Source organism: Chiloscyllium plagiosum, chromosome 6 (assembly GCF_004010195.1).
Source record: "Chiloscyllium plagiosum isolate BGI_BamShark_2017 chromosome 6, ASM401019v2, whole genome shotgun sequence".
Classification (NCBI taxonomy): Eukaryota; Metazoa; Chordata; class Chondrichthyes; order Orectolobiformes; family Hemiscylliidae; genus Chiloscyllium; species Chiloscyllium plagiosum.
The window spans coordinates 49,158,175-49,171,897 of record NC_057715.1 but is presented as its reverse complement, the minus strand read 5'-3'; the positions used below and the strand labels follow the sequence as shown (position 1 = coordinate 49,171,897).

At 41.2% G+C, this 13,723-nt stretch overlaps 1 protein-coding gene across 9 annotated transcripts in view; it reads left to right on the top strand.

The window, feature by feature from the left end:
* LOC122550565 (angiomotin-like protein 1) overlaps nt 1-13,723 on the top strand; it is a 243,538-nt gene that overhangs the window by 94,521 nt on the left and 135,294 nt on the right. For 8 of the 9 annotated variants that reach the window (XM_043691485.1, XM_043691488.1, XM_043691487.1 and 5 more), the window contains one exon: nt 428-1,355. In XM_043691485.1, the coding sequence (XP_043547420.1) occupies nt 428-1,355 (928 nt within the window). The remainder of the gene's footprint in view (nt 1-427; nt 1,356-13,723) is intronic. The other variant, XM_043691491.1, reaches the window with a different exon arrangement.

Here is a 13,723-nt window from a genome sequence, read left to right as displayed (position 1 = left end):
ACCAAGTTATAGTCCAACAGGTTTATTTGGAAACACTAGCTTTTGGCGCGCTGCTCCTTCATCAGGAGATTGTGGAGGATAAGATTGTAAGACACAGAACTTATAGCAAAAGTTTGCAATGTGATATAACTGAAATTATATATTGAAGAAAACCCGGATCGTTTGATAAGTCTCCCATCTTTTAGAATGACCATGTTGGTTTCAGTTCTTTCACATGTAAATGGCAAACTTTTTTTAAAAAGTTACATTCTCAAGTGAACTTTAACAGTTAGTGTCATGTCGGCCCAGATAATGTATTGAAGGTGTCAGCTCCCTGCGTGGGTCTGTCTGTGCCACAATGGTCACTCTATATCAATACATTTTATATTTAATTAAGCACCTTTTATATAAACCGTACATAAATTTTAACAAACATGTTGTTTTCTAGGTAAAGAGATACTTTTCAACCAACCCCCTCAGAACCTCATTGGGACTCCAAATTTTGAAATGAGAGGTTCAGAGGAAGCATCAACGGGAACAGTTTTGCAGCGCCTAATTCAAGAGCATTTAAGATATGGAAATCCAAATGAGAACATGAACCTACTGGCAATACAGCAGCAAGCCACAGGGAGCACCGGCCCAACTAACAGTAGTGGAAGCACACACTCTTCCTCAGAGAACCTCACGCAGGAAGATCCGCAAATGGTCTATCAGTCAGCACGTCAAGAACCCCAAGGGCAAGAACATCAGGTGGATAACAGTGTGATGGAGAAGCAGGCACGGGTCACTCTAGCCCAACAGAATATTGAAGAACTACCAACCTATGAGGAAGCCAAAGCACAATCTGAATTCTTCAGAGGGCAGCAGCAAGCATCGGTTGGCTCTAATTTCTATGTTGCAGGGATCACTAATCAAAAAACAAAAACTGAGGGGAGACCTACAGTTAACCGAGTAAGCTCTGGGCAGATACACAAAGATGAGGCATTAAAAGAACTTAAACAAGGTCATGTACGTTCACTTAGTGAGCGTTTAATGCAACTGTCTCTAGAAAGAAATGGTGTAAAGTCACATCTTCCTGCCTCAAAAAACAATCTCCCTTCCCAACAAACCAATAATCCCTTCAAGAATGGAGGACAACAATCTACCCAAACCCTGACAAAGGGTGTAGATCCAAGAGGTCCTCCTCCAGAATACCCTTTTAAAACCAAACAAATGTTGCCACGACTTAACCAATCTCATGAGCTTGTGAATTTTTATAATGATTCGCACTCTCCAAATCCTCAGGAATTGCTTCAACCATATCCTGGAACTCTGGCAATTAGACAAGAAGCAACAATCCTAAGATATCAATCACCACCAGAATATGAATCGAACAGGTAAAAATACATTTCACTTTCTATTTTTAAAAAATGCATTCTAATTTTATGGAATCATTAATCAATAAGTTAGGTAATAAAAACAAAGTGCTGGAGAAAATTTGGCATGACAGCATCTGTGGAGAGAGAACCAAAGATAATGTTTTTGAGTCTGATATGACTCTAATAAATTATTCAACTAGATTATTATGAGTCTGGAATCATGTGAGCAAGACCAGGTAGGGATGGCAGATTTCCCTCGCCAAAGGGCATTCATGAAACAGATAGTTTTGTTTGGCAATCCACATAGTTGCCATTAGGTCAATGTTTTATTCCTGACTTTTTAAAAAAATTAATTCAAATTTCACCAGTTTCCAAGGTGAGATTCAAACGTTTGTCCCCTGAACACTTAACCTGGTGTTCCAGATTGCTAGTGTAGTGACATCACTGTGACACCATTGCCAGCATGCATTTATAGATTTTGCCGTTTCAAATTTATATTGTCTGAAGAGAAACATTTTGAATGATATGCCTGATTCACTGATCCTGCATTCCCAAAGTAGCATGGACCAAAGATAGCACTGCAATATTTGTGTGCCAATTCTTTAGCCTACATTCTTTTTGAATATGTTAAGATTTTTTTTTCACTCTTGTATAACATTAAAGTAAAGTACTTGTGATAGTGTAGACACAATTTGAAATGATAAATTAAAGATATCAGACAAGAATATTAAAACATTAATTTAGATTTATTCTGTCCTATGATTGCATAAAAACTAAATTTGTATACATGGCAAAAGGATATTATTTTGGATTTAATATTGGAGAACAGTACTGTCTGATTTTTTTCATTCGTTATTTATCATTTACTGTGCTCATGTCACAGCAATGAACTAGAATGTGTATCCAAAAAAAAACTTGTTCTTGTCTTTTAAACTGTATAGAATCTAAACAAGGAACCACACAATGAGAAATGACTTTTCAGCTTGCCAAGTTCATTCTCGCTCATTGTTCCTTATATCGTCACTACTAAATCCAGCCTGGACAAAAGCTTTTTTATAGCAGGAACATCTTTGTATGTCATGGGAATCAATGATTTCAGCCTAGTCCAATTTCTACAATTCAAATTCCTTTCTCAACTAGATATTTTTATATGTCATGGGAATCAATGATTTCAGCCTAGTCCAATTTCTACAATTCAAATTCCTTTCTCAACCAGATATTTTTCTATTTATAGTTTTGTGGTAGTGCAGAACTTCAGAAGTTCTGAAAAATGACACATTTTATTGAAAATTTACATCTTCACATATCAGAGCAATTTGCAGGAAACATCAATGTAAAAGGAGAACCAACATTTATATTAAATGAATGGAGTGTGCTGGCTTATTGACAAGTAAATCTGAATGGTAAAGGTTTTGCTATGGAAAATTCACTAGTAAAATGACTGGTGGTTAACTGTCAAGTCAAGTTTAAGTTTTGAATGAGGCAGGTTGACTTTGATTGTTCGTTTGTGCTGAGAAGTGAACCAGAATATGGGTGTCATCTATTTTGTTGCATTGAAACAATTGCAGTGTGTAATTCTATCTATCTGCAAAGAACAGGGCCCTCTATATTATCTATGTAGCTTCCAAAATATATACTGCACAACACTGTGAGCCTGGCTGACACTAAAACTCTGAATTATTAGTAAATGTTGTCAAATCCCAGATGGTATTTGCTCAGTTTCTTGTTGCTCAGTAAAGGAATTTATAATCATTATCAGCCTCATCGAAAGTCCAATTTAAGTCAAGTTCATTCTGTTATCTCAAGAGCCTATTTTCATCCTCCTAATTTGTGACTCCAGCATTATTTAACTGTGGTCAGTGCCTGGATTGTTCATGGCTGCAGTGACATCACCAGATATTGCATGTATGCTCAAATAATCAGGTGTGGAGCTTTCAGATAAAAAGACCCTCCAAAAGAAGTACCCACAGAATTTATAAATCCACCATATTGAAAAGAATTTGAATGCTGCGAAGAGACTTTTTATTAAAAATAGCATGAGATGTTTGCCATTTTATAAAAATGAAAGAACGAGCTGCAATACTTTATTATTGATATACCAGTGAAGATGAGCTCACATTGCTTCATAAACAAGTCCTTACCTTAGGCCCTAATTATTTTCTTTGTTGTAAAAGATTCCGGAATATAGTGTCAAAAACAGAAGTTGCTGGAAAAGCTAGGCAGTTCTGGCAGCATCTGTGAAGAGAAATCAAAGTTTACCGAGTTCTGAGGAAGGGTCACCAGATCTGAAACATTAACTTTTTTGATTTCTCTTCACAGATGCTGCCAGACCTACTGAGCTTTTCCAGCAACTTTTGTTTTTGTTTCTGATTTACAGCATCCACAGTTCTTTTGGTTTGTATTCAGAGTGTAGTGTGTCTGGAATTACAACTTCACATCAGAATGCCTTCTGATGCTTGGATTAATATGTTACAATTGTTTTTAAATTAAGTGGCATATAGTCACGATTTGCTGGTTTGGCCATTCAAAACACTGTCCTGAAAGAATGGAAAATGTTCTGTTCTCTGAATGTCATTTGTATGATGAGTAGATGTGGGCGGCACGGTGGCACAGTGGTTGGCACTGCTGCCTCACAGCGCCAGAGACCCGGGTTCTAGAAATAGGCAAAGTGTTCCATAACTTCTGTGACAGAATCCTTTCGACATTCCTGATCGCTCTCCATCTTCCAGCGAGGAAAATAAATCTTGTCTAAGTTAAATGGCCTTTTTTTTTAAAAAGTCTCCCATAAGAAGAGCAAATTTCATTTGAATTGAAGGCCACTTGACTTTTATCAGTCAAAAGGAAGATAAGTGTATACTAAATAACACAAGAAAATTGGGGAAGTGGAGGGAAAGAAGAAATAAAAACTTTCCATAAAATCAAAATTGTTTTAGTTAATTATGTGAGAAACAGACTATCAAGAAACTGAAAGACATTCCACAAGCAAATATTTATGTCTATCAATTCAGCATTCTATTCTTTGTATGCAATGGATACAGCAAAGTTAATACAACCTAAACCAGCAAAAAATAAAGTCAAAGCAGATCATAAAATGATACTATAGCAGTCCTCTTTGTTTTAATTTATCAGTTTTAAGGGGCACACCCTTGGTGTTTATTTGGTGGCATTGGCTTGGCTCATGGAAAAATGTGTGGAGAATGCAAAAGACTGGATGACGAGGGACTGAGTTAAAAGCAAAAGTAGCAACAGATAACAGGAGCCCATCAACAGTTATCATTTCTGAAGAGAATGTCCCCTGAGAGATGGTGATGGCACAGCATTTGGATACTGTTGATGAAGTGGGAGGGATGGATGAAGTGCTGAAATTGGTTAAATGTGGCGAAATGGCGTAGATGATTATTTAATGCAAATTAATTAAAAGCTATTCTTAATGTTAAGAATGAAAATCCCAGAAATTTGAATGAAAGTTTTCAAAAAAGCTGTTTGGTGAGTTAAAAGAACATTGATCATATTGATAGAGATGATGTAATGTCTATACCTTTTACAGTTTCTACACTACTTAACTCAAATTGGTGTGTCACTGGACAAACTTAAGCTCTCGGAAGAAGCAGTTTTAGTGCTGATACAAGCCTTCAATATCAGTCAAGGTTTTTTTCGTGGAGTAACATTGTTGATTAGGAAGCTGATCCCCTCAACAATAGTTATTGAAATTACAGCAGGTTTTGAAGGAATAATATTTATTCCTTGTATAGCATCAAGCCCATCAATGTAAACTTGCATTTTCAACTTGACAGAGAACCTAAATTGTCCTTTTTTTTACAAAAATAAGTTACATGACAGAATCGTGATAATTTGTTTTGATATTCTGAGGTCTTTTTTCACACTTTTGCTGAAAGAATGATGAGAAATTGTGTATTTACAGAAATACTGTTGCAAAATGATAGTAATTTGACTGAAAATGTTTTGCAGGTTTCAGTCTATTGCGTCCAGATTCATTTTATTTGCGTATTTTTGAAAAATCTAGAAGAGCGTAGAAGCACTATTACATATAGCTAATAATCTGTCAGTTAAAAGTATAGAACATGGAATAGCACAAGAACAGATCCTTCGGCACATGATTTTTGCTGAACATGGCATCAAGTTAACCTAATCCCTTCTGCCTGCCCATGGTCCAAAACCCTCCATTCAGATTTAGATTTAGATTACTTACAGTGTGGAAACAGGCCCTTCGGCCCAACAAGTCCACACCCTGCACATCTTTGGACTGTGGGAGGAAACCGGAGCACCCGGAGGAAACCCACGCAGACACGGGGAGAACATGCAAACTCCACACAGTCAGTCGCCTGAGGTGGGTATTGGACCCAGGTCTCTGGCGCTGTGAGGCAGCAGTGCTAACCACTGTGCCACCGTGCTGCCCTTTCTTATTCATGTGATTATCTAAAAGACACTTAAACACTCCTATTGTATCTGCTTCCACCATCACCCCTGGCAGTGCATTACAAGCCCCTACCACTTTGTTTTAGAAAGAAACTTGCCCCTCTCACCTCCTTTTGAACTTTCCCCCCCTTATCTTAAATGATGCCCTCGAACATTAGACATTTCAACTCTGGGGGGGAATAAAGATTATCTAGCTTATCTCTCCATGCATCAGGCTCTCTACCTTTATTCCTGATGAAGGGCTTTTGCCCGAAACGTCAATTTTACTGCTCCTCAGATGCTGCCTGAACTGCTGTGCTCTTCCAGCACCACTAATCCAAAATAAAGATTATGACTGTCAACTCTGTGTGCCTTTCATAATTTAATAATCTTCTCCATCAGGTCTCCCCTAACCTTCACTGCTCCAGAGAAAACAACCCAAGGCTGTCCAGCCTCTCCTTATAGCTTATACCATGTAATCCAGGCAGCATTCTGGTAAACCTCTTGTGCACCTGAGAAAGTGTAGGTATGTGTAGGAAAGTGTATGAGCAGGTAGGGAAAGAGTTAAGTTTTGGGTGGTGTAACAAAGGCTCAGCTAGCATGACTTTGACCAGATAAGAAATTGCAGTAAACAATGAGGTGGTGGTGGCAAGGGTAGTGGGTTGATGAGGTGAAAAAGCATTTATTATATAAAGCCAGTTAACAAAGTGAAAACCATTCATTATGTGAAACCAGTTAACAAGGTTAAGAACGTTCATCGTATAATCCCAGATGGTTTAATCTTTACTGTTGATGCTCACTGATTGTAACAGTCACCCAATCAATATGTATGTTGCCTTGTCTGGATGTTCCTCCCTGTAAAATTCATCAAGAAACTGCTATTACAGAGAAGACCGAGAACTCTGGTCGCTGTGCATGTGGGCGGTCGTTCTCTCTCCCTCCAGGGCCCGGAATTAAAATGAAAGAGGTAAAATATACTGTGTCTCTGAGCGTTTTGCTTCGACTGAGATGGGAATGGGATGACACATCCTCTCCAAAGTCTGCATATCCTTCCTGTGGTGTAGTGACCAGAGTTGAATGCAATACTCTAATTGCAGCCTAACCAAACTTTTATAAAGCTATAAGATCCCTGACTCTTGTACTGAATACCCTGACCACTAAAGCCATGTTAACTCTCCCTTATTAGGACATGCTTTTCCAAATGTGTGTAAATCCTATCTGTAAGAATTCTCTCCAATTGCTCCCAGCCACCGATTTCAGACTCACTGGTCAGTCATTTCTGGGATTATCCCTATTTCCCTTGAACAGAGGAACAACATTTGCCAGTCCTAAGGCACCTCTGCAGTGGCTAGAGAGACTACAAAGACCATAAGAGAGAGGAGCAAAAATTAGGCCATTCGGCCCATCAAGTCTGCTCTGCCATTCAATCATGGCTGATAGGTTTTTCAACCCCATTTTCCTACTTTTTCCCCATAACCTTTGATCCCCTTGGTAATCAAGAACTTAGCTATCTCTGTTTTTTTTTTAAATATACTCAGTGCTCTAGCCTCCATAGCCTTCTGTGGCAATGAATTCCATAGTTTCACCACTCTCTGGTTGAAGAAGTTTCTCATTATCTTCATTCTAAAGGGTCTTCCCTTTACTCTAAGGCTTCCCTTTACTCCCCAACATCCACTCAGTCCGATCCCCCCGCATCCTTCTAAATTCCATCAAGTGTAGTCTCAGAGTTGTCAAATGTTCCTCATATGTTAAGCCTTTCATTCCTGGGATCATTCTTGTGAACCTTCTCTGAATCTGTTCCAGGACAAGTACATCCTTCCTGAGGGATGTGGCCCAATATTAGAACATAGAACATGGAAAGGTACAGCACAGAACAGGCCCTTTGGCCCACAATGTTGTGCCGCAGATTATTCATAATCTAAAATAAAATAATCTAAACTACGCACCCCTCAATTCACTGCTATCCATGTCCATGTCCAGCAGTTACTTAACTGTCCCTAATGACTCTGCTTCCACCACCACCACTGGCAACGCATTCGTACATTCACAACTCTCTGCGTAAAGAGCCTTCCTCTGATGTTTCCTCTATACCTTCCTCCTAATATCTTAAAATTATGACCCCTCGTGCCAGTCAATCCTGCCCTGAGGAAATGTCTCTGGCTATTGCCTCTATCCATGCCTCTCATTATCTTGTATACCTCGATCAGGTCACCTCTCTTCCTCCTCCTCTCCAGAGAGAAAAGTCCAAGCTTAGTCAACCTCTCTTCGTAAGACAAGCCCTCCAGTCCAGACAGCATCCTGGTAAACCTTCTTTGCACCCTCTCCAAAGCCCCTGTATCTTTCCTATAATAGGGTGACCAGAACTGGACACAATAATTCAAATGTGGACTCACCAGGCACGTGTAGAGCTGCAGCAAAAACTTGCGGCTCTTAAACTCGATCCATGTGCTTTCTTAACAACCCTGTCCATTGGGTGGCAACTTTGAGGGATCTATGCACTTGAACATCAAGATCCCTCTGTTACTCCACTGCCAAGAATCCTGTCTTAATACTATATTCAGCATTCAAGTTCGACATTCCAAAACGTATCACTTCGCATTTATCCATTTATCTTCGCAGATGTTGAACTCCATCTGTCATTTCTTAGGCCAGCTCTGCATCCTGTCTATGTTACACTGCAGCCTGCAATAGCCCTCGATACTATCAATGGCACCTCCAACCTTTGTGTTAACGGCAAATTTACTAACCCACCTCTCAACCTTCTCATCCAAGTCATTTATAAAAACTGCAAAGAGCAGAGGCCCAAGAACCAGAGCCCTGCGGGACCCCACTCAACACTGACCTCCAGGCAGAATAGTTTCCATCTACAGCCTTCTTTCAGCCAACCAATTCTGAATCCAGGTAGCCAAATCTCCCTGTATCCCATGCCTCCTGACTTTATGAATGAGCCTACTATGGGGAACCTTATCAAATGCCTTGCTGAAGTCCATATACGCCACATCCGCTGTTTGACCTTCGTCAACCTGTCTTGTCACCTCCTCAAAGAACTCAATAAAATTTGTGAGGCATGACCTGCCCCTCTCAAAGCCATGCTGACTGCCTTTAATCATATAGTCATAAATCCTATCCCTCAGAATTCTTTCCAAAACCTTGCTGACTACAGATGTAAGACTGACTGGTCAGTAATTGCAAGGGATATCCCTATTCCCCTTCTTGAAAAGAGGAACAATATTTGCCTCCCTCCAATCCTCCGGTACAACTCCCATGGAGAGTGAGGAAGCAAAGATCTTTGCCAGCAGCTTAGTAACCTCCTTTCTTGCTTCCCAGAGCAACCTAGGATAAATCTAGTCTGGCCCTGGAGTCTGGAAATTTTGTTTGCCAAAATTTCCAGCACGTCAACTTCATCAATCTTTGATCTGTTCAAGCCTGTTTCCCAGCTCCTCAAAGTTCTCATTCACAACAAGGTCCCTTTTCCTTAGTGAAAATCAAAGCAAAAAACTCATTTAGGTCTTCCCCTACCTGCTTGGACTCCATGCACAAGTTCCCTATGCTATCCCTGATTTGGCCCTATCTTCTCCCTGGTTATTCTCTTATTCCTCATGTATGAGTAAAATGCCTTTGGGTTCTTCCTAATCCTTCCTGCCAAGCCTCTTTCATGCCCCCTCCTGGCTCTCCTCAGTCCATTTTTGAGCTCCTTTCTAGAAAGCCTGTAAAGCTGTGCTAGATCCTTGCATCCTCCACCTTACGTAAGCTGCCTTCTTCCTTTTGACGAGAAGCTTCTCTGTTCTCCCTTCTTGCCTGTCTCAGAGGAACAAATTCATGCATCACTTACAACAACTGCTTCTTAAACAGTCTTGACATGTCTGTTGGGCCCTTTCTGTGGACTTATTGCTCCCAATCTGTACTTCCCAGCTCCTGTCTGATAGTGTCATAATTTCCTTTTCCCCAATTAAATATCTTCCTTTGGTAACTGCTCCTTTCCCTCTCCAAGGCCATGGTAAATGTAAGGCAGTTGTGGTCACTGTCACCAAAGTGCTTTCCCACTGTGAGATCTGATACCTGTCCTGGCTCATTGCCGAGCACCAAATCCAAAATGACCTCTTCCCCTCGTCGCCTGTCTACATACTGAGTAAGGAAATCCTTCTGATCATTCCTGACAAAAACGGCTCCATCTGCACTAAGGGAGTTTCAGTCAATATTGGGAAAGTTGAAGTCACCCATATCAACAACCTTGCTACATAGAACATTACAGCGCAGTACAGGCCCTTCGGCCCTTGATGCTGCGCCGCCCTGTCAGACAATCTGAAGCCCATCCCACCTACACTATTCCATGTACATCCATATGCCTGTCTAATGATAACTTATATGCACTTAAACTTGGCGAATTTACTACCGTTGCAGGCAAAGCATTCCATACCCTTACTACTCTGAGTAAGGAAACTATCTCTGACATCTGTCTTATACCTATCTCCCCTCACTTTAAAGTTGTCCCCCCTCATGTTTGCTGAACCCATACTTGGAAAAAGGCTCTCCCTGTCCACCCAACCTAATCCTCTGATTATCTTGTATGTCTCTATTAAGTCACCTCTCAACCTTCTTCTCTCTAACGAGAACAGCTTCAAAGCCCTCAGCCGTTCCTCGTAAGACATTTCTTCCATACCAGGCAACATCCTAGTAAGTCTCCTCTGCACCCTTTCCAAAGCTTCCACATCCTCCTTATAATGCGATGACCAGAACTGTACACAATACTCCACGTGTGGCTGTACCAGAACTTTGTACAGCTGCAGCATAACCTCCTGGTTCCAGAACTCAATCCCTCTATTAATAAAGGCCAAAACACTGTCTGCCTTCTTAACAACCCTGTCAATCTGGGTGGCAACTTTCAGGGATGTGTGTACATGGATACCAAGATCTGTCTGCTCATCTGCACTCCCAAGAATCTTACCATTAGCCCAGTACTTTGCATTCCGATTACTCCGTCCTCACACTTGTCCATATTAAACTCCATTTTGCCACCTCTCAGCCCAGCTCTGCATCCTATCTATGTCTCTCTGCAACCTACTACATCCTTCGTCACTATCCACAACTCCACCGACCTTAGTGTCATCCGCAAATTTACTAATCTACCCTTCTAAGCCCTCATCCAGGTCATTTATAAAAATGACGAACAGCAGTGGACCCAACACCGACCCTTGTGGTACGCCACTAGTAACTGGACACCAAGATGAACATGTTCCATCAACTACAACCCTCTGTTTTCTTTCAGCAAGCCAATTACTGATCCAAACTGCTGTGTCTCCCACAATCCCATTCCTCCGCATTTTGTATAATAGCCTACTGTGGGGAACCTTATCAAACGCCTGGCTGAAATCCATATACACCACATCAACCGGTTTACTCTCATCTATCTGTTTGGTCACTTTGTTAAAAAACTCAGTAAGATTTGTTAGGCACGACTTACCCTTCACAAAACCATGCTGACTTTCCCTGATTAAATTATTCTTTTCAGGATGGTTATAAATCCTATCTCTTATAACCTTTTCCAACACTTTACCAACAACTGAGGTGAGACTCACTGGTCTGTAATTACCAGGGTTGTCTCTACTAGACTTTTTGAATAAGGGAACCACATTTGCTGTCCTCCAGTCCTCAGGCACTATTCCTGTAGACAATGATGATTTGAAGATCAATGCCAAAGGCTCGGCAATCTCTTCCCTTGCTTCCCAGAGGATCCTAGGATAGATCCCATCCGGCCCAGGGGATCTATTTTCACACTCTGCAGTATTTCTAATACCTCTTCCTTGTGAACCTCAATCTCTTCTAGTCTAGGTGCAAGTATCTCTGTATCTTCGTTGCCAACATTTTCATTTTCTATAGTGAACACTGTCGAAAAATATTTATTTAGTGCTTCCCCTATCTCCTCTGTCTCCACACACAACTTCCCACTATTATCCTTGATTGGCCCTAATTTAACTCTCGTCATTCTTTTATTCTTGACAAACCTATGGAAAGCCTTAGGGTTAACCCTGATCCTATCTGCCAACAACTTCTCCTGTCTCCTCCTGGCTCTTCTGAGCTCTCTTTTTAGGTCTTTCCTGACTTCCTTGTAACTCTCAAGCGCCCTAACTAAGTTTTCACATTTTGTCCCAACATAAGCCGCCGCCCCGCCACCTTCTTGTCTAGGGATTCCACTTCCTTAGTAAACCGCAGCTCACGCGTCCTATATCTTCCTCCCTGCCTGACAGGTACATACTTATCGAGGACACACAGGAGCTTTTCCTTGAATAAGCTCCACATTTTTAATGTGTTCATCCCCTGCAGTTTCCTTCCCCATTCTATGCTTCCTAAATCTTTCCTAATTGCATCGTAATTTCCCTTTCCCCAGCTGTAACTCTTGCTTGGTGGAGTATACCTATCCCTTTCCATCACTAAAGTAAATCTGACGGAATTGTGATCGCTGTCTCCAAAGTGCTCACCTACTTCCAAATCTAACACCTGGCCAGGCTTGTTACCTAGTACTAAATCTAAAGTGGCTTCGCCCCTTGTAGGCCTGTCTACATACTGTGTCAGGAAGCCCTCCTGCACACACTGGACAACTACTGACCCATCTATAGTACTCATACTGTAGTGATCCCAGTCAATATTTGGATAGTTGAAGTCCCCCATGACAACTACCCTGCCCCTCTCACTCCTATCGAGAATCATCTTTGCTATCCTTTCCTCTACATCTCTGGGACTATTTGGAGGCCTATAGAAAACTCCCAGCATGGTGACTTCTCCTTTCCTGTTTCTAACCTCAGTCCATACTACCTAAGTTAACGAGTCCCCAAACATCCTTTTTACAACTGTAATATTGTCCCTGATCAACAATGCCACACCTCCCCCTCTTTTACCATCTTCTCTGTTCTTACTGAAAGATCTGAATCCTGGAACCTGCAACAGCCATTCCTGTCCCTGTTCTATCCATGTCTCTGTAATGGCCATAACATCGAAGTCCTAGATACCAACCCACGCTGCCAGTTCACCCACTTTATTTCGGATGCTCCTTGCATTGAAGTACACTTCAAACCAGGTTCTCGCTTGCCAGTGTCAGATACTTGATTTTGGAACTCCCTGCTCTCATCCTTTTCTGTACCTGTCCTACAATTTTGATTCCCATCCCCCTGCTGTATTAGTTTACATCTACATTTTTCCAAAATCTGCCAGCCTATGAGTTCTTTAATCTCCCTACTGCTATTAGGGGGACTGTAGAAAACCCCCAATGAGATGGCTGCTCCCTTCCTATTCCTAACTTCCACCCATACCGACTCAGTGGACAAACCGTCCTCAATAACCTTTGTTTCTGTAGCTGTGATGCACTCTCTGATTAGCAATGCTACACCCCCTCTTTTTCCACCTTCCCTGTCCTTTTGAAACGTTCTAAACCCTGGAACATCAAGCAACCGTTCCTGCCCTGTGAAACCCACGTGACCATAACGTCTCCGTTATGGCCACAACATAATCCCAAGTACTGACCCATGCTGGAAGTTCATCATTCTTATTTCTGACGCTCTGTGCGTTAAAGCAGGCACACTTTAACTGATACCTTTGTTTCATCATGTGAAAAACCTTCCTGATAGGTTCACTACATCCTGTCACTGCCCCATCTACAACTACCCCCTCTCAGATATGTAGCTCTGGTTGCCACCCCCTTGCTCACCGTACTCTGACCAGAGTTTTATAAAACCTCAGAAGTAATCCTGCTTCTATGTTCTAGTTTTCTCATAATGAATGACCACATTGTATTTGCCTTCCTAAATAAGGAGGGGGTGTTCCTAATCAAACTGCAAGTTTACCTTAAAAGAAACCCTTTGCACTTCAGATTTCTGAATTTTCTCCCCATTTAGAGAATAGTCCATGTCTCTATTCTTCCTACTAACCTGCATGACATCACACTTTCGCACATTGTATTTCATCTGCCACTTCTCAGC